The sequence below is a fragment of the Schistocerca cancellata genome, chromosome 4 (assembly GCF_023864275.1).
Source record: "Schistocerca cancellata isolate TAMUIC-IGC-003103 chromosome 4, iqSchCanc2.1, whole genome shotgun sequence".
Lineage (NCBI taxonomy): Eukaryota > Metazoa > Arthropoda > Insecta > Orthoptera > Acrididae > Schistocerca > Schistocerca cancellata.
Window position 1 is genome coordinate 702,106,935 of NC_064629.1, and position 21,291 is coordinate 702,128,225.

The 21,291-nt window shown below is 43.8% G+C and overlaps 1 protein-coding gene across 1 annotated transcript in view; it reads right to left on the minus strand.

Moving 5' to 3' along the window:
- The window catches only part of LOC126184867 (uncharacterized), a 516,759-nt gene that overhangs the window by 385,254 nt on the left and 110,214 nt on the right, over nt 1–21,291 (minus strand). Inside the window, exon 3 of the mRNA XM_049927486.1 lies at nt 7,806–8,005. Within this exon, the coding sequence (XP_049783443.1) occupies nt 7,806–8,005 (200 nt within the window). The remainder of the gene's footprint in view (nt 1–7,805; nt 8,006–21,291) is intronic.

The window sequence follows — 21,291 nt, forward strand, 5'->3', positions numbered from 1 at the left end:
CAGGGCGAACTATACTGGATGCCTTGAATAACAGTTCATTGCACACAGAACCACGGGTGATACCCATGAACGGGTCTTTTTATTAGCCTATTCTGATGCCGAGATTTATAGACTGCTTCAACAGTTAATACCGCGAACGAAAAGAGCAGTTACAAGACCTTTCTCAGGAACGTCGATTTCAATGTGCCAGATCGAAGTGTAAACTATCTTATGAATATTATTTGGTGCATAACTTGATCCTTGTGCATCCGCTGGACGAGGGACTTTGGAACGATTTACTCAAACTGAAAGATTTGTCAGCGTGTTATCTACACATTCGGGCATTCAAGCAAACGATGAGATACTTGGTGGCCATACAGCAAACGTCAAAGGTGCTTTCCACCCATCAGCCACGCACAAACAAGGCCGCCGACGACACCCTGCAAACACGTTCCCGCAGGACACAACCAGCTACTCTCAAGAGCTCTCGGGCGGCCATGTTTCAAGGAGGTTGGGTCGTGTATTAATTTCTTCATTACTCATCAAAGGCAGCAATGTTATTTTCGGAATGTGAGATGTACATTTTGTACAAAGTCGGACCACAAGGCAGAAGTGTGCAAATTTGCTACCAAAATGAACGTAGACAGCATACGTCTTAGGGACAAAAGAGTTGATAGCGAGACCGAAGTTCTGGGATCAGGTATGGATGTGCTTCAAGTTCAGAATGTATAGCCCACTTAGACCGGTATATTGCATTTGGACATGTTCATTTATACAACTTCCAACAAGTGCCAAATAGGTACAGGATCCTGCGCAACGATCATCAACTTGCCTACACACTGGAAGCTCGAGTCACCGACATTTTGTCAGTTCCCATGCAACTAAAGAATAGCAGGAAAAAAAGGGTTCAAATGGCTCTCAGCACTATGGGACTTAACTGCTGAGGTCATCAGTCCCCTAGAACTTAGAACTACATTAACCTAAGGACATCACACACATCCATGCCCGAGGCAGGATTCGAACCTGCGACCGGAATAGCAGAAACGAAGACGTCGTAGAAATTAGACAATTTAGCGCTACAACAGCTGGTCATTCACGGCTAAACTACTAGTAGTCGCTATTAATATATTGGCCCTTTTCTAGCAATTGGGTTTGGAAGTGCACCATTGTGCTCATCAGATACGGTTTTCCCTACCTATCACGCATCCACAAACCCTCCTTACAAAATATGCCTCCTTATTTAATGGCCAGACAATGAGTATTACCGCTTCTGAGGCGTACATCATCTTGCGACCATCAGTAGTTCTTAAATTTTGGAAAGCAAGAAAAGTGCCATTTGCTTTAAGAGACAAGCACTTACAGGACAAAGGGGCCTCCACTACTTTGGTTAAGAAATTGACCTGAGCGTTATGGATTTGTGAGGATTTGAAGTCGACAATGAATGCCCAAGCAGTCGTCGACTCATAACCTATTCCGAAGTTGGGAGATATTATGTCTACTTAGCAGGGGGAACCATTATCACGAAGGCTGATCTGCGAGAGGACCACCTTCAGTTAAATTTGCATACAAATTCCAGAAGCATTCTGGTGGTGATCAAGACCCTGTTTGGACTACACTGACGAAAAAGAAATAGCAACACCAAAAAATTATTAATGTAAGGTAACGAAATTCCTGGAATACATTTGTCTAGGGAACAAATTTAAGTGATTAACATTGCAAGATCGCAGGTTAATGCAAGCGTGGGTAAGCCATTGCAAATGTGAAATGTTGGTATATTAATAACCGACGTAACCGCCAGAATGTCGAATGCAAGCATGCAAACGTGAATGTATAGTGTCGTACAGGTGCCAGATGTCAATTTGTGGCATGGAATTCCACGCGTGTTGTACTTGGTCGGTTGGCCGGTCAATACAAAGACGGTTAATGCTGTTTTTTGCGGATGGCGCGGGAGTTGTTGTCTAGCACGGGTGGGGCTTCCGCTGCGGCAGTCTCCCTGTTCTGACTTCTGGCATTGTGCTGACTGGAGGGCTCCAGGTGCGGAACTTGTTTTTGCTCTGACAGTGGATGGACAAACTCAGAATCTGCATATTACATCTCTGGAACAAGAAGACAGGTGGAATCACTGGAGGAGGCACCCGTGTCCCTGCAAGGGCAAAGTTAATTACTGTACTTGCAGGTCTGCGACTGATCTTGTAGGGAGACTTCTACCATGGTCCTGCCCAGGAGAAGTATGGTTCATACCAGAACCCTCCAATGCTTACCCTGTTTAAAAACAGTTTCCAACACATCGTCATAAAGCCACTAAAGATGTGAATGTGACCCCGATAGAGTTTGATTGCGACCAGTGATTTTACTATGGAGAGCTTGGTTCTATGGAATTTTTGCGTGCGACTATGTCACCCAGATAGTTTGTAGTTTCAAGGACCTCCTACGTAAGTCGTTACAGGTAGCACTGAAATACTGCTGGCGCACTGAAAATTCCAAGAGAAGATTGTATTGAAATACACTGACAGAAAAAAAAATTGCAACACTAAGGAGCTGTGCGACATAAATGAAAGTTTGTAGGCGTGTTTCTCCATTTAAAAGATGATGTCTGTTCAATTTTCGCGCTAGTAGCGCCGCTATGAGGATGCAAATCAGGTTTCCTTCAAATACACACTGTGACGGTCGTAACCGTTAGTTCCCTTTCAGATAGGATGTATTGAGTTGATGTTAGTAAAGAATGCGTTTAAGGCGACAAAGACGCCATTGTCAACACCTCACTGACTTTGAACGAGGTCGTGTTATAGGGCTACGAGAAGCTGGTGTTCCTTCTGTGATACTGCAGAAAGACTTGGCACAAATTTAACCGCTGTAGGGGAAGGGTGGGCATATTGGCCACTGCGGGAATAGTGGCCACTGGCTGTTACTGCACTGTACGGTGCTGCTACACTGCGGCGGACGCGTCAACTATTCCACTGGTACGCCATCTCAGATGTGTTGAAGGTGGAAACTGTTATTATCACTTGTTTAAAAGTTATTGAATATTTTCGTGCAAAGTAAGTGTATTTAACTAACTATTATAACCAAACTTTCATTCATAATGTAGGCAACTGATAGTAACATCTGGTGTATTTAGGCTACAAAATGATGTGTCTGTGTAACGCGTTGCTCGATTCGTTTAGCCGGTAGTGTGGCATTTATGTAATGCCGGTGAATAGGGCAAAGTAGCCACGTCTGTGGCCACTATGCCCGACCGGGGCCACTTTGCCTGACATAAATTAAAATATATTTTCATTGAAAAATAATAGTATTGTATGTTGTTTACAAAACTATTGAGGGTTTCAAACAGCCAACCCAGCCCACTGCCTCATTGCAGCACTTCATGTGATTTAATCAGCATCCCCAAAACAAACAGGCCCTATACTTTTGCTGTAAGCCCACAGGATATTGTTCCAATCCCTAAAGCAAATATTTTCAAACGAGAAAATAGGCGAAAGAAAGGAACAGCTGCAGTTTTGACCTCAAGCCATTTCAAGATGGAACTAGTAGCCGCAAAAGCACAAAAAGAAGAAAAGGAAAGACTTAAGAAAGTAAAGCTGGAACTGAAAAAAGAAAAACAGAGTAAGAAGAGGAATGAAGGAAACAAAGAAAAAGTTAAAGGTAAGCAGAAAACGAAATCAAAATCAGCGAAGCGTGCTTTGTTTAATGACTCAGACAGTGACTTGAGTGATACTGATTGCTTTTTCTACAGGGACCTACATTCCAAGTCAAGGGAAAATGAAGGATGGATAAGGTGTTCTGGCTGTTTACGATGGGCACACGAGGTTTGTGCTGGGTGTAAAGAAGAAGACAATGACTTTATTTGTGACCTTTGTAAATAAACTCAGGGGGAAACTTTATTTTTCTACGATGGTAATACTGTTTTTATTTTGAAAATACACTTTCAGTTACTACACAAATTCAGTTTAAATTTTGTATTTTATATTGGGCAAAGTGGCCACCTCATGGCCACTTTGCCACACCCTGAAGGGCAAAGTGGCCATTTGGTAGGGCTATATATATATATATATATATATATATATATATATATATATATATATATAAAAAAAAAATTTTGTGAGACAAAGTCAAAATAAGAATTGCCTTATATATATATATATATCAGCAGTTTGATCCCATAGGAATTCATATGCATTTGAACATTTTGGTTCTGTGTCTTGTAGTCCCTACACTAACAATCATTATGAAACTAGCGAAAGCCGCTCTATTGAACTCTACTCTGAAGACAGGCGTTTCAGTTTCGCTGCTTATTTACCCAGGTAGTTCCTCAAGTGGTCTCACGAGTATGAGTGAACTGCGATTTAGATCTTCCATTCCACAAAAAAAAAAAGACGAAATTATGAATGACTGGAGGTTTGCTCCTCAGTATGACAGCAAGACTGAGCCTCAGACGGCGGAACCGTTCAATCAGAAACCATAATACTCCATAATGAGATTTTCACTCTGCAGCGGAATGTGCGCTGATATGAAACTTCCTGGCAGATTAAAACTGTGTGCCCGACCGAGACTCGAACTCGGGACCTTTGCCTTTCGCGGGCAAGTGCTCTACCAACTGTGCTACCGAAGCACGACTCACGCCCGGTACTCACAGCTTTACTTCTGCCAGTACCTCGTCTCCTACCTTCCAAACTTTACAGAAGCTCTCCTGCGAACCTTGCAGAACTAGCACTCCTGAAAGAAAGGATATTGCGGAGACATGGCTTAGCCACAGCCTGGGGGATGTTTCCAGAATGAGATTTTCACTCTGCAGCGGAGTGTGCGCTGATATGAAACTTCCTGGCAGATTAAAACTGTGTGCCCGACCGAGACTCGAACTCGGGACCTTTGCCTTTCGCGGGCAAGTGCTCTACCAACTGAGCTACCGAAGCACGACTCACGCCCGGTACTCACAGCTTTACTTCTGCCAGTACCTCGTCTCCTACCTTCCAAACTTTACAGAAGCTCTCCTTCGCAGGAGAGCTTCTGTAAAGTTTGGAAGGTAGGAGACGAGGTACTGGCAGAAGTAAAGCTGTGAGTACCGGGCGTGAGTCGTGCTTCGGTAGCTCAGTTGGTAGAGCACTTGCCCGCGAAAGGCAAAGGTCCCGAGTTCGAGTCTCGGTCGGGCACACAGTTTTAATCTGCCAGGAAGTTTCATAATACTCCATCTTCGCTGTCTCCCCATTCGCTATTAACTTCCTCTTGAACACTGAAACAGATAAACTGAAGGTAGAGCAATAGCTTAAAACTTCATGGGATTCCAATTCTGGGTAAGCGAAATTCTCCCCACCAAATTCAGACTCGATTAAATTGAGAATAAAATCTCTCCCAACATTCTGAGCACACTGTCGGCATTTCATCGCAGATCTTTCCTCATACGCGTGATGTGTTTCCCTAATATATATATAAATATGTAGGATATCGTATGTTAATATGTAGTTTATTTCTTACTTATTTTCTTCAAGATAAAAAAAAAATATTCCTTTGTATGACCACTTTGCCCACCCTTCCCCTGCATGACTGCTGGTAACGATGGTCAGGAGAATGTACGGTCGCGTGGCACTACCGAGAAGGAAGACCATCGTGTTCCGCGTATGGCTCTGGCTCACCGTATGTGCATCTGCAGCAGCAATTTGAGCGGCAGTTGGCACCACAGTGACGAAACGAACTATTAAAAACTGATTATTTTAAGGAAATTTGGGAGCCAGACGCCCTTTAGCGTGCATTCCTCACACCTCAATCCAACGCCATTTGCGACTTCAAAGGTGTCAAGCGAGAGTTCATTGGATGGCAAAGTGGAGGTCTGTTGTGTTTTCTGATGAAAGATGGTTCTCCCTCGTTGCCAGTGACGGGCGTGTATTAGGTAGAAAGAAGCCAGTTGAGGGCTTGCAACCAACCTGTCTGCGGGCTAGACACACTGGACCTACACCTTGAGTTATGCGCTGGGATGCGATTTCATATGACAGCGGGAGCACTCTCATGGTTACCCATCGCACCATGACTACATATTTGTACGTCAGTCGGGTGATACGACCTGCTGTGCTGTCATTCACGGGCAGCATACCAGGGGTCCTTTCCAACAGGACAACGCTCGCCCGCATAGTGCTGTTATAACAAAATATGCTATACAGGGTGCCAACATGTTCCCTTGCCCTGCTCGATTACACTAGCAAACAAATTTAAACTTTTTTTCTGCATCTGGTTTGTAAATGGGTGGATTTACCTAATTTTTGGGTGCTGAATACACTGGTATAATCAGTTTTTCTCTATGACGTCACATTTCCTAGATACACAGCAGAATAAATAATTGATAATAGCGCAAATTGACACAATTAAGTCAAACAAAATACACATTTAAAACGTTTGGAATCAATACTATTTTGTGGTATATATGGGCATGATTCCAATAAAAGGTCCAAATTAGTTCAGAAGATATTTTCACGTTTAATCGTCTTCGGTTTTTGAAAAATGCGACGACGGATCTCTTCTTTTGTTTGCCGTTTCATCATTCTCCCCAACAAAACCCCAGCAGTAGTCACCCATCATCGAAGGGCTCCAATGGCCTTGGTAACGGTGTTACATGGTAAGAATGTCTTGGTGAAAGCGTTCACCATGCTCACCGCTTAGCCTCCCAAATTTGCCGGGAGGAAATCAAGGTGAGACTGTAAAAAGTGAATTTTAAGCAACGTCCTACACCCCATGTTCTTATAGTTGTCTAACAGATCATTCACAATGGTAACATAGTTTTGTCTTTTCTGTTACCCAAAAAGCCCTTCACAGTTGCTTTAAAATAAGAAAAAAATGGCTCTGAGCACTATGAGACGTAACATCTGAGGTCATCAGTCCCCTAGAACTTAGACCTACTTAAACCTAACTAACCTAAGGACATCACACACATCCATGCCGCCGGCCGGAGTGGCCGAGCGGTTCTAGGCGCTACAGTCTGGAACCGCGCGACCGCTACGGTCGCAGGTTCGAATCCTGCCTCGGGCATGGATGTGTGTGATGTCCTTAGGTTAGTTAGGTTTAACTAGTTCTAAGTTCTAGGGGACTGATGACCTCAGAAGTTAAGTCCCACAGTGCTCAGAGCCATTTGAACCATTTTGAACATCCATGCCCGAGGCAGGATTCGAACCTGCGACCGTAGCGGTCACGCGGTTCCAACTGAAGCGCCTAGAACCACTCGGCCACAATGGCCGGCTTTAAAATAAGACCAAGCATCTAATTAAATATCTGTGAGTTTGGTATCAAAGGTTGGATAAAACTTTTATGGTAAGAAGATTACATAAAGTTTCCCAGAGTAAGTGAGGCAAAGCTGAAAGAGGATATATTTGTTGAACCACAAATAAGAAAATTGCTGAAAGATCCAGTCTTTGATACCAAACTCACAGATATTTAATTAGATCCTTGTTCTTATTTTAAATCAATTGTGAAGGGCTTTTTGGGTAACAGAAAAGACAAAAACTATGTTACCATTGTGAATGATCTGTTAGACAACTATAAGAACATGGGGTGTAGAATGTTGCTTAAAATTCAATTTTTACAGTCTCACCTTGATTTCTTCCCGGAAAATTTGGGAGCCGTAAGTGATTATATATTTCGTGTTCATTAATGTTGATCATGTATACACATTCTGTAAACTGACTCGTTCGATACCATTTGGATAAGGAAACGTTAAATTGATTTATGGAACGTGTGACAAAATATCTAATTATCTGATAAAATTTGTGTTAGTTCTTCCATAGTGTTACAGGTTCTGTTATCCAAAAACAGCAGTACAAAGTGCTAATTAAGCATGTGTGGCTCACCGTTGTCGAAACGGTCGTCGAGGCCGTGGTCGTGGTCGTAGTCGGGGTAGGCGGGCGGAGGCGGCGGCGACGGTGGCCGGGGCAGCACGCGGCACTCCTCCTTGCGGACGTACACGTCGTAGTCGGGGTGCTCCTCCAGCGCGCCGCGCGACGGCACACTCTCCGACAGCTCGCAGCTGCCGTTGCCCGCACTGCTCACGCTGCCGGCACCACCACACGACACGTTCGAGCACACTTCTAAGTAAACCGTTCAGTTAAGCACATCTCTACTTTTACTTTACTGAATTTTCATCCCATCCCACTAAAGGGCGAGAGTGAGCTGCAAGAGGTGTAATTACCACTCTCCAGCCAAATTTGAAAATAGTTTTTAAATTAGAAAATGTTTACATATTTCTTTTATATGGGTAGACATAAGAGTAGGTTAAAGTGTCTCAGATGATGCCGTGCCCCTTGACTTCGGGCAAACATTTAATACAGTTCCGCACTATCGTTTTATGAGCAAAACACGAGCTCACCTAGTATTGCATACGATTTGTAGTTGCATCAGGACTTTCTACAAGACAGAATTAAATATACGAGGATTGTTCTGTAAGTAAGGGCCGTTTTTATTTTTAAAAAAAGATACAAATATTTTTGTAAAAAAACTTTTATTTTCTGATTCTACACACTTTTACCTATTTTTCTACATAGTTGCCTTGTTTATTTAAGCACTTGTCATACCGTACAACAAAGTTTTTAATTCCCTCTACAAAGAATTTGGCCGCCTGCTCCGACAGCCAAGAGTTCACGGCCGCTTTCACTTCATCGTCATCATTGAAGCGCTGCCCGCCAAGATGGTGTTTCAGGTACCGGAAAAGGTGAAAATCGCTAGGAGCAAGGTCGGGACTGTATGGTGCATGGTCCAAAACTTCCCAGCCAAAAGAATCAATCAAATCCCGAGTCTTTTGAGAGGTGTGAGGCCTAGCGTTATCGTGCAGGAGCAGAACTCCTTTTGTCAGCATGCCGCGCCTTTTGTTTTGAATTGCTCTGCGGAGCTTCTTTAGAGTTGCACAGTAGGCATCTGAGTTGATTGTCGTTCCTCGTGGCATAAAGTCCACTAGCGAAACACCGCGCCGGTCCCAGAACACAGTTGTCATAATCTTGCGCTTTGACAGTGTCTGTTTGGCTTTGACCTTGACTGGTGAGGTTGTGTGTCGCCATTCCATCGATTGTCGCTTGCTTTCGGGAGTGATATGGGATAACCATGTTTCATCTCCAGCGACAATTTGACTCAACATGTCATCCCCTTCTTCCTCGTAACGAATCAAAAAGTCCTATGAAGTGGCAAATCTCTTCCCTTAGTGGTCCTCTGTGAGGAGTCTGTGTACCCACCGAGAACACAGTTTCTTAAAGTTTAGGTTTTCAGACACAATTTTGTACAAAACCGATCTTGAAACTTGTGGAAAATCCAAAGAAAGAGTGGAAATTGTGAATCTTTGTTTCGACTGCAGCCACCAAATCATCAGTGATCACAGAGGGCCGGCCTGAGCGTTCTTCGTCATGGACGTTTTGACGGCCATTTTTAAACTCTCTAACCCATTGACGCACATTACTTCACTCATGGCATTCAAGCCATAAACTTCTGTTAACTGACGATGAATTTCTGCAGCTGATAGGCTTATCGCGGTCAAAAAATGTATAACTGACCGTATCTCACACGCGGCGGGCGATTCAATAATCGTAAACATTATAAAGTAGCACAGCGATGCGTACACGTCAGCTACAGAGCTGCAACTTGCATCAGTGTGAACGGGAAGGATGCCGGCAAGTGGCGCGGTGGCTTGTTGCGGCGTCCGCGCGAACTACGGTACTATACCCGCGAACGGCCCTTACTTAAAAAACAACCCTCGTATTATTCTTCACGTGGCCAAACAGACAGAGGTACAGATAGTCAATAAAACACCCTGATGAAGGTCACTTGCAACAGCGACTGAAACGTCCGTAGTTTTACATATTGACAATATCACAAACCAAGAAAAAGTTTATAGACTGCGAAAATGGCCGCGGAAGACTACGTTTGTATTTAGAGGTACAGATAATTTATGGAGTACCTCAACCGAGTAGTGTTCTTCCTTTTTTTCCTTTATTGTATTTCAATTCCCCATCGGGGCGGGCTGGCAGCAGCATATGCGCTGCTCTTCAGCCGAAAGATATAGAACAAACAATAGAAGACATTTAAAAATAACAAAAGAGACAACATAGTGAACATAGATATAAAAAAGGGGGAACGTCATGGAAGACAATAGACAAAATGGGGCGACTGTAAAATGGAGATAAAAACGGTAAAAAAGTAGCGCACACAAAAAACCACACACTGGACAATTAGAAGAACACAAGGCGCAGTATGACTGGAGCGTAAAAGTATCGACAGATGGCGCAGCACATAACAAACACACACAGTAACACTAAGTACTAGGCCAGTACACAATTAAAATCACACCTCTTGACGCACAGGAGTAACAGCACTAAACACAACACTGACGTGGCACACTGACGATGATCAAAACGGAGGATCTGCCAGGCGCAAGGAGATGAGGGAGAAGGGAGGAAAGGGGTGGAAAGGGGGCAGAAGGGCGGGGGGCGCGCCGAAGAGGGCCAGGTAGAGAGGGATGTGGGAATGAAAGAGGCAAGGATGAGGTGTAGGGTCTCAGGAGGGAGGGGGGGGGGATTCTTCTTAAACTCATAGCAAGTATTTATTAGTACATACACTGAAGTGCCAAAGAAATTGGTATAGGAATGCGTATTCAAATACAGACATATGTAAACAGGTAGAATACAGCGCTGCGGTCGGCAACGCCTATATATACAGGGTTATCCATTGATCGTGACTGGGCTAAATATCTCACGAAATAAGCGTCAAACGGAAAAACTACAAAGTACGAAATTCGTCTAGCTTGAAGGGGGAAACCAGATGGCGCTATGGTTGGCCCGCTAGATGGCGCTGCCATACGTCAAACCGATATCAACTGCGTTTTTTTTAAATAGGAACCCCCATTTTTTATTACATATTCGTGTAGTACGTAAAGAAATATGAATGTTTTAGTTGGATCACTTTTTTCGCTTTGTGACAGATGGCGCTGTAACAGTCACAAACATATGGCTCACAATTTTAGACGAACAGTTGGTAACAGGTATGTTCTTTAAATTAAAATACAGAACATAGGTACGTTTGAACATTTTATTTCGGTGGTTCCACTGTAGTACATGCACATTTGTGAACTTATCATTTCCGAGAACGCGAGCTATGTGCCGGATATCCATCATGTTGGAAGTACATCGCCATTCTGTCATGCAGTGAAACATCTTGTAGTAACATCGGTAGAACATTACGTAGGAAATCAGCATACATTGCACCATTTAAATTGCCATCGATAAAATGGGGGCCAATTATCCTTCCTTCCATAATGCCTCACCATACATTAATCCGCAAAGGTCGGTGATGTTCCACTTGTCGCAGCCATCGTGGATTTTCCGTTGCCCAATAGTGCATATTATGCCGGTTTACGTTACCGCTGTTGGTGAATGACGCTTCGTCGCTAAATAGAACGCGTGCAGAAAATCTGTCATCGTCCCTTAATTTCTATTGTGCCCAGTGGCAGAACTGTACACGACGTTCAAAGTCGTCGCCATGCAATTCCTGGAGCGTAGAAATATGGTACGGGTGCAGTCGATGTTGATGTAACATTCTCAACACCGACGTTTTTGAGATCCCCGATTCTCGCGCAATTTGTCTGCTACTGATGTGCGGATTAACCGCGACAACAGCTAAAACACCTACTTGGGCATCATCATTTGTTGGAGGTCGTGGTTGACGTTTCACATTTGGCTGAACACTTCTCGTTTTCTTAAAGAACGTAACTATCCGGCGAACGGTCCAGACACTTGGATGATGTCGTCAAGGATGCCGAGTAGCATAAATAGCACACGCGCGTTGGGCATTTTGATCACAATAGGCATACATCAACATGATATCGACCTTTTCCGGAATTGGTAAACGGTCCATTTTAACACAGGTAATGTATCACGAAGCAAATACCGTCCGCACTGGAGGAATGTTACGTGATACCACGTACTTATACGTTTGTGACTATTACAGCGCCATCTATCACAAAGCGAAAACAGCGGTCCAAGTAAAACATTCATATTTATTTACGTACTACACGAATATGTAATAAAAATGAAGGTTCATATTTTAAAAAATGCAGTTGATATCCATTTGACCTATGGCAGCGCCATCTAGCGGGCCAACCATAGCGCCATCTGGTTTCCTCCTTCAAGCTAGAGGAGTTTCGTTCTTTTTAGTTTTTTCGTTTGATGCTTATTTCGTGAGATATTTGTCCCGGTCACTATCAATGGACCACCCTGCAGACAAGAAGCGTCTGGCGCAGTTGTCAAATCGGTTACTGCTGCTACAATGGCAAGTTACCAAGATTTAGGTGAGTTTTAGCGTGGTGTTATAGTCGGCGCACGAGTGATGGCACCCAGCATCTCCGAGGTAGCGATGAAGTGAGAACTTTTCCGTACGACCATTTCACGAGTTTATCGTGAATATCAGGGATCCGGTAAAACGTCACATCTCTGACACCGCTGCGGCCGGAAACAGCCTGCAAGAGCGGGACCAACTACGACTGAAGAGAATCCTTCAACTGGACAGAAGGGCAACTCTTCCGTAAATTGCTACAGATATCAACTCTGGGCCATCAACAATTGTCAGCAAACGAATCATTCAACGAAACATTATCGATACGGCCGTTCGGAGCCTAAGGCCCACTCGTGTACCCTTGATGACTGCACGACACAAAGCTTTACGCCTCGCCTGGGCCTGTTAACACCGACATTGGTCTGTTGATGACTGGAAACATGTTGCCTGGTCGGACGAGTCTCGTTTCAAATTGCATCGAGCGGATGGACGTGTACAGGTATGGAGACAACCTCATGAATCCATGGACACTGCATGTCAGCAGGGGACAGTTTAAGCTGGTGGAGGCTCTGTAATGGTGTGGGGCGTGCGCAGTTGGCGTGGTATGGGAACCCTGATACGTCTACATACGACTCTGACAAGTATCCGTTCATGTCCATTGTGCTTTCCGACGGACTTTGGCAATGCCAGCAGGACACTGTGACACCCCACACGTCCAGAATTGATAAAGAGGTGCTCCAGGAACACTGTTCTGTGTTTAAACACTTTCGCTGGCCACCAAACGTCCCAGACATGTCTTGCAACGAGCTTTTCAGAAGAGCTCTCCACCCCCTAGTACTCTTACGGATTTATGGACAGGCCTGCAAGATACATAGTATCAATTCTCTTCAGCACTACTTCAGACATTAGTCGAGTCCATGCCACGTCGTGCTGCGGCACTTCCGCGTGCTTGCGAGGCCCCTATACGCTATTAGGCAGGTATACCACTTTGTTTGACTGTTCAGTGTAGTTTTACTGTTTGTGTTCCCGGCCGCGCAGCACGGGGTAGCAGTTTTTATGGAATATGTGTCACTTTTACCATTTTGACATATAACCTTTGGTTGCATGACTACATTGAGACGAAGGAGGAGACAGGAAGGAAGATTGGGTTAACGTCCCGTCGACGTACAGGACACTAGAGAGGAAGCACAGGCTCAGATTGTGTCAAGAATGTGGAAGGAAATCGGCCTGCCATTTCAAAGGAACCATCCCGGCATCTGCCTTGAGCGATTTAGGGAAATCACGGAAAATCTAAATCTGGATGACCGGTCGCTGGTTTGAACCGTCGTCTTCTCGAATGCGAGTCCAGTGCGCTAACCACTGCGCCACCTCGCTTGGTAAACATTGGGTGAGGATGACGCCAGATGGTTGAGTGATTTTCTTTTTTACATCAGATGATGGAACTTTAAGCGTTCCGAAACCGGTCTTGTACACAATAAAATATTGTGGATTAAGCAACTGTTGTGCGGTTTCTGCATTTTACAAAATAGAGTGTTGTTGTTGACTCCAGTCCGAAGACTGGTTTCATGCAGGTCTCCATACCAGTCTGTCCTGCACAAACCTCTTCATTTCTGCATAACTACTGCAACCTACATCCATCTGAATCTGCGTACCGTATTCAAACATTTGTCTTCCTGTACAGTTTTTACACACCCTCACTCCCTTCCATTACCATATTCACATTTTATTGCTGCCCCTGGATGTGTCCTACCTAACGATCCCTTCTTTTAGTCAATTAGAACTATTAAATTATTTTTCCCCAGTTCGATTCAGAGCCTCTTCGTATGTTATTCGATCGACCCCTCTATCCATTCTCCTAGAGCACTACGTTTCAAAAGCTTCTATCTTCATCATTTATGAACTGTCTGTGGTCCACGTTTCACTTCTTTACAAGGCTACATTCAAGACAAATGCCATCGGATAATACTTCCTAATACTTAAATTTATATTACATGTTAAAGAACTGCTCTTTTTAAGAAATGCTTTATTTGCTGCTGTTAGTATGCATCTTCCATACTTCGGCTATCATCAGTAATTTTGCTGTCAAATAACAAAATTCATATACTACTTTTAGTGTCTCATTTCCTAATCTAATCACCCTCAGCATTACCTGATTTAGTTCGGCTACATTCCATTATCTTTATTTTATTATTGGTGATGTTCACTTCATAACTTCTTTTCAAGACACCATCTATTCCGTTCAACTGCTCTTCTGCTCTCTCTGACAGAATTCCAATGTCGTCAGCAAACCTCAAAGTTCTGACCTTCAGTTCTCTCTTCAATTTTCTTCTTGGTTTCTTTCATGTCTTTCTCAATGTGCAGATTGAACCGGAGAAAGACCACAACCCTGTCCCACTCCATTCTCAACTATGGCTTTCCTTTCGTGTCACCGACCGAGGTGGCGCAGTGGTTAGCACACTGAACTCGCATTAGGGAGGACGACATTTCAAACCCGCGTCCAGCTCTCCAGATTTAAGTTTCCCGTGATTTCCCTTGATCCCTCTAGGCAATTGCCGGTATGATTCCTTTGATAGGGCACGGCCGATTTTCTTCCCTATTCTTGGGACAATCCGAGCTTGTGCTCCGTCTCTAATGACCTCGATATTGACGGGACGTGAAACCCAATCTCCCTTTCTTCTTATTTTCGTGTCTTCGACTCTTGTAACTGCAGCCTCGTTTCTGTACAAATTGTATATGAACTTTCGTTTCGCGTATTCTAACCTTAATACCTTCAAAAGTTTTCTACAACATAATTTTTCGGGTAAGTCGCTGGGTGAGTACTGTCCCGCGTGTTCCTACGTTTCTCCGGAACACAAACTGGTCTTCCCTGAGATTGGCATCTACCAGTTTTTCCATTCTCCTGTAAACAATTCGTGTCAATATTTTGTATCCATAATGTATTAAACTGATGATTCGGTAGTATGCACATCTGCCAGCGCCTGCATTCTTTGGAACCGGAAATATTACATTATTCCTGAAGTATGAAGGTATTTCACAGCTCTTGCACTCCATGTGAACTAATTTTTTTGTGGCTGGCTTTGTCAAGGATATGAACAATTCCGAGGGCATGCGATCTACTCCACTGGCCTTGTTTCGACTGTCAGTACTCTCTCAGATGTCTCTCACAGTGTTATATCTCCCATCTGACCTTCACATACCTCTTCTTCTCTTTCTGTAATCTATTCCTCAAGTTTGTTACCCTTATATAGACCCTTTATACATTGCTTCCACCTTTCAGGTCTCTGGGAATGTTGTAGGGCCATAACTGTTTACACTATATATAGTGTTATTCATAAGCACCTCCAGGACTTCAGAAGACCACTGTGTGAAAACTAAAAGACGTACAGAAGATAGACACATATCAGTGGGTAGAGAATGTCTCCATGTTTTTAACCCACGTTACAGGTTCTTATTATGGGTATTTTTTGTGACTCAGCAAACGTCAATACACGCTGCTTTGGAAAGGTGCAACGTAGGCCGCTTTGTCCAACTGTTCAATGGGTTGTCTATCTGTAGGCGCTAACTAAGTCGATGCTACTATAGGGGGCGGATGATTTGTCTACATGTTCTGACACGCCTGTCCCCTATCGGCGCGCTCTGCAATTACACTACGGATTGTATTACGAATCGAAATTTGGATAGATACTCTGTCCACTAGTATGTATCATTTTTCAGCATGTGTCATAGTTTTTCAGGCAGTCGTCTTCTGAAACCCCAGAGGTACTCATGAATAACTCTGTATAAATGATTTACAGGATAACTTCCATGAGGCTTTTTGCAGACGATGCTCTTGTCTACAGAAAGGTTATAACGCTACAAAACTATAACGAAATGCAGAAAGACCTGCGGAGGACTGACGATTGGTGCAAGGACTGGCAATTGACCCTAAAGTTAAAGAAATGTAACATACTCCGCGTAAATAGGTGAAGAGCTGCATTACTGTTCAATTACGCTATTGGTGAAAACTTATTGGAAACAGTAGCAACCTTAAAGTAACTTTCCGGAGCGAACTTAAGCAGAAGGACCATACAACGTTAATTGTAGTAAAATCAGACGTCATGTAGAGGTTCATTGAAAGAATCTTAAGGAAATTTAACTCATCCACGCAAGAAGTGGCTCACAGAACATTTGTTGATCGATTCCTGAATACTGTTCATCAGTCTACGACTTCATCAGGAAGGACTAGCAGAAGAGATAGAGGAGATCCAAGGAAGAGCGGCAGATTTCGTTACAGAATCGTTTATTCGGCACATGAGCGTTGCAGAGATGCTCAACGACCTCCAGTGCAGTTGCTACATGAGAGACGTTGTCTATCACGGAGAGGCCTACTGTTGAAATTACGTGAGAGTATGTTCGACGAAGAGCCGACAGTGTATTATTTTCTCTCATACTAGTCTCGCCAAATGACAACCACCAGAAAATCAGAGAAATTAGTGCTCATATGGACATTTATAGATAGACCTGCCAGGGTAGCCGAGAGCGCTAACACGCTGCTTTCTGGACTCGGGTAGGCGCGCCGGCCCCGGATCGAATCCGCCTAGCGGATTAACGACGAAGGGGCGGTGTGCTGGCAAGCCTGGATGTGGTTTTTAGGCGGTTTTCCACATCCCCCTAGGTGAATACCGGGCTGGTCCCCACGGCCCACCTCAGTTACACGACTCGCAGACATTTGCAACACATACTACATTAGACACAGACAGCTGGGGTACACTAATTCCTTCCCGGGGGGTATGGGGTGGCGGCAGGAAGGGCATCCAGCCACCCCTTAAACTTACCGTGCATCATCCGATTAACTATGGCCGACCCTGCGTAACTGCGGGACAAGACTCAGACAAAGAAAGAAAGAAAGATTGACGTTTATAGACAGTCGTTCTTCTCACACAACCATTCGCAAATGGAACAGAGAAGGGGGAACATGATAGTGTTGCCTCCACACGTCGCAAGGTGGTTTGCTGAATATAGTGTACACAATGTTTAAGAGACACAGGAACAACGTCGGGTCGCGCACCTCGCTGAACAACTGTCCCATTTGCGAGAAATGTTCTTTCCAGCTGAGCCCCCAAGACACGGCTCACGATTCACTCGCATGGCCTTATTTCAGCCAGCATCTCTGTTCTACCTTACAATCTTCACAGGAGCTGATATGCAAACCGTGCTGGAGTAGTACTCCTTGATGGATGTGGCTAAGCAATTTTTTGGCATTATCCATTTGGTAGTCGAGAATGTCGAATGAAAAATTCGTCCTGAATCAAAGAAGTTATTTTATTTTATACAACGAGCTCCTTCCAGGCCTTGAAGATTCAAGGGATGTCTGCAGGACGCCATGTCATCCTCTGACTTGTGGCGTTGTGCGGATACGGTTTGGAGAGGAAAGTATTGAGCACACCGCTGTCCCAGCCATTTTGCAGACTTTCCAGATAGTGAAGCCGCTACTACTCGATCAAGTAGCTCCTCAGTTGGCATCACGAGGCTCCCACCAAGGAAAAATCCTTAGCAGTACTGGGAATCGGACTCGTGTCCTTCTCCTGGCAGTCATCTACACTGATCACTTACTTACGGAATCGGACTATTTATTGCATATAATATGGTAAAATATTCAACATATTTCCCGAATAGGAAAGCAATTTCTATTTCTCACACACAAAATTGGTGTGAGGGTCATAAATAAAAATACCGCATATTTCACACCCATTTTAGATTTTGCTGTCCGCTTGTTTTTGCAGAAGCCGTGTTTTGATTTTATTTCCGTCACGTTGATGAAGATGTGTTGAGGCTTACGTACGCCTAAAAATTTACGCATGATTCCTTCCAAGTCTGAGGAAGATAGGTCAGTTTTTTGCGTCTCATTGTTGACGGACGAGATCTGTCCCTAGACACATTAGTTATTGTCTCTGAGATTCCTAGGTACTTAAGAACGCTGACCCCAGCAATGAATAACTACTGCAATGTTGATCCAGACTGTAAACCCTAGCCTAAGATTGTCGTAATTATTTACCTTACCTATCACTCCACTTTCTGGGGTCGTTGCTTGATCTTTGTGTAGCATAGTGCTATTACTTACACCAATAAATAAACACTTTCACAGTCACAATATTTAATAGTCATCAAATACACTACGTGATGAACAATATCCAGACACCTATAAGTGGACATTAATATGTGGTGTTTTCACCCTTCGCCTTTATGACGACTTGGGCTCTGTTGGACACACTATCGGTGAGGTGTCTGAATGTCTGTTGAGGAATGGAAGCCCAGTCTTCCTCAAACGGCGAAACCAAAGAAAGTAGTGATGTTGGACGATGACATCTGGAACGAAGTCGACGATCTAACTCTTCCCACAGATGTTCCAATGGGTTCATGTCGGGACTCTTGGCAGGCCAGTCCTTGTAATGAACGTTATTGTCCGCAAACCATTGCCTCAAAGATGCCACTTTATGACAGGCTGAATTGTCATGGTAATACAATCTCCGGACTGTTCCTTTACTGTACGCAGTACACAATTCTGTAAAATGCGTTCATATCCTTCCACGTTTAGCGGTTTCTTAATCCCAATAAGAGGAGCACACCCTAACCACGAGAAAAGGAAAGAACCATACAGTAACACCACTGCCACCATACTTCATATTAGCAATAGACGCGATGACAGGTTACGTTCTGCAGGCATGTGCCAAATCGATAACCTTTCATCGGAATGACACGAGATATTGCATGATTTATCACTTCAGACCACGCGTTTCCAGTCATCCACTGTCCAGTGGCGTGACTTAGCCCTGAATATAGAAATGTATGGCTTCTGAGAAGCTGCCCGACCATTGTACCCCGTTCCTATTAAATCCCGACGCACAGGGACTGATCTAGCTGGACTGCTGGTAGCACTTCACAATTCACGAATGATTTCTTCCGCTGATATCGTACGACTTTTTACAACCACCCTCTCAATTCTCGTCTGTCCCTGTCCGTCATAACGTGAGGTCTGCCGGGTCTTGGTTTAACTGTCGTTGTTCCTTCGCGTTTTCATTTTACAATCACATTACCAACAGTCGACTTCGGCAGCTTTAGAAGCGATGAAATGTCGCTGATGGTTTTGTTATTCAGGTGACATCCAATGACTAGTGCACGTTCGAAGTCAATGAGCTCTCCTAACCGACACATTCTGCTGTTGCTGTCCCTGTACCTTCTTATATACTGGCGGATCCACCTCTCGTAGTATCTGGTGGCCAATCCCTCATTATATATGGATGTCTGGATACTTTTGAACAGTGTATTTAGAAAACTTAAATTGGTAAATCCTTGTATCCGGGAAACGCTGAAGTCCAGTAAAAAATGGTTCAAATGACTCTGAGTACTATGGGACTTAACATCTATGGTCATCAGTCCCCTAGAACTTAGAACTACTTAAACCTAACTAACTTAAGGACATCACACAACACCCAGTCATTACGAGGCAGAGAAAATCCCTGACCCCGCCGGGAATCGAACCCGGGAACCCGGGTGCGGGAAGCGAGAAAGCTACCGCACGACCACGAGCTGCGGACGAAGTCCAGTAGAAACTAAAATACAAAGAATTGATCCTTGAAGTTTCAGAAGTTCAACAAGAATCACAAGATTCAATTAGTGAGACTTGACAACAACGTGAGCAAGATCAGAGTGTTCCACGCAACATAGGCCACGACAGAGCACATATGAAGGGCTTATTTCAATAGTGGTGCAAGTCCATTACCTCCACTTTTCTGCCTATAATGCTTCTGAAATTAATGATCCAAACAAACAGAAAGAAAGATTCATCTCTAACAAGAAGCCATACGCTTGAATATTTCTGGTATCTCAATTGCAGATTTTTCATCGCTCATTTAACTTTAGGACTTTGTATCTCAATATGAACAAAAATGGACTTGTACCACTATTGAAATAAGCCCTTCATATCCAGAGTAAGTGTTGCCTCGTAGTAGTAGACCTGTAGTCGAGCAGTGCTAACTGAGTCAGTCCTACGGTAGCATAGCAGGGCGAGACGACGCATTCGGTAGGATCCAACTGAGTGAAGCGATGTCGTTGTCAGAGTAGCTGCCGTGGCGCTGAGAAAATATGGCTTATTCCTCGTTGGGAGTTAAGACGGGGGAACAACCGGGTCAGTCCACTCGCCGAATATCCTCTCGTTCCAAGAGCTCCTCCAACTGCGCAGTTCGATGCAGTCACGCACTGTCGTCCACAAAAGTGAAGTCAGGGCCGAATGCACCCTTGACAAAAGCACATGGGAACAGGTACAGCCTTACAATAGCGTTGGCGGGTGAGTGTACCGCATTCGAAAATTTGGAGGTCAGTACACCTATGCAATATTATCCCTCTCCACTAGAGGTGCACTCTACCAAAGGTACGGTTCGATAGTTTTGGTACAGTACATAAACGATGTAGCAAATGGTAGGATTATCTGTAGTACTGGAGCGTTGGTAGGGAAAGAAACATAAATGAATGTGTGAGGGAGAAACTGCGAGTCGACGACTTCTACTTCTCTTTTTTTTTGTTTAATTGTTTGTTTTGTACATAATTAGAACTGCACATTGTTCAGTGTTAGTCGATTGTGTATTTTATATCTTCATCATCATCATCATCATCATCATTTATTGCCTTATCGGGCCTTTAAGGCCTACAGCAAGAAGAACAAAAGGAAAAGTAAAGACAAAAAGACTTACAAAAGTACTCTATACAGTAGTAAAAGTTACATATGTACATTACAGCTTAAAGAAGAAACGAAAAAATAAACAGGGCATTCAATCAAAGGTTTAAAAGGCAAGAGGGATACATTACAGAAACAAAAAAACAAAAAAAAAAAAAAAAAACACACACGCAGTGTCTGTCAATTACACGAGGGGAGGGAGCTGTTGCAGATGGCAGTCCATCTCATCCGGTCGTTGGCGTCCTCCTCCACGGCTGCTGGTTCCACTTCTTTCAGGATCGTTGTTATATCTTACAAAATATAAATTTCAATATATT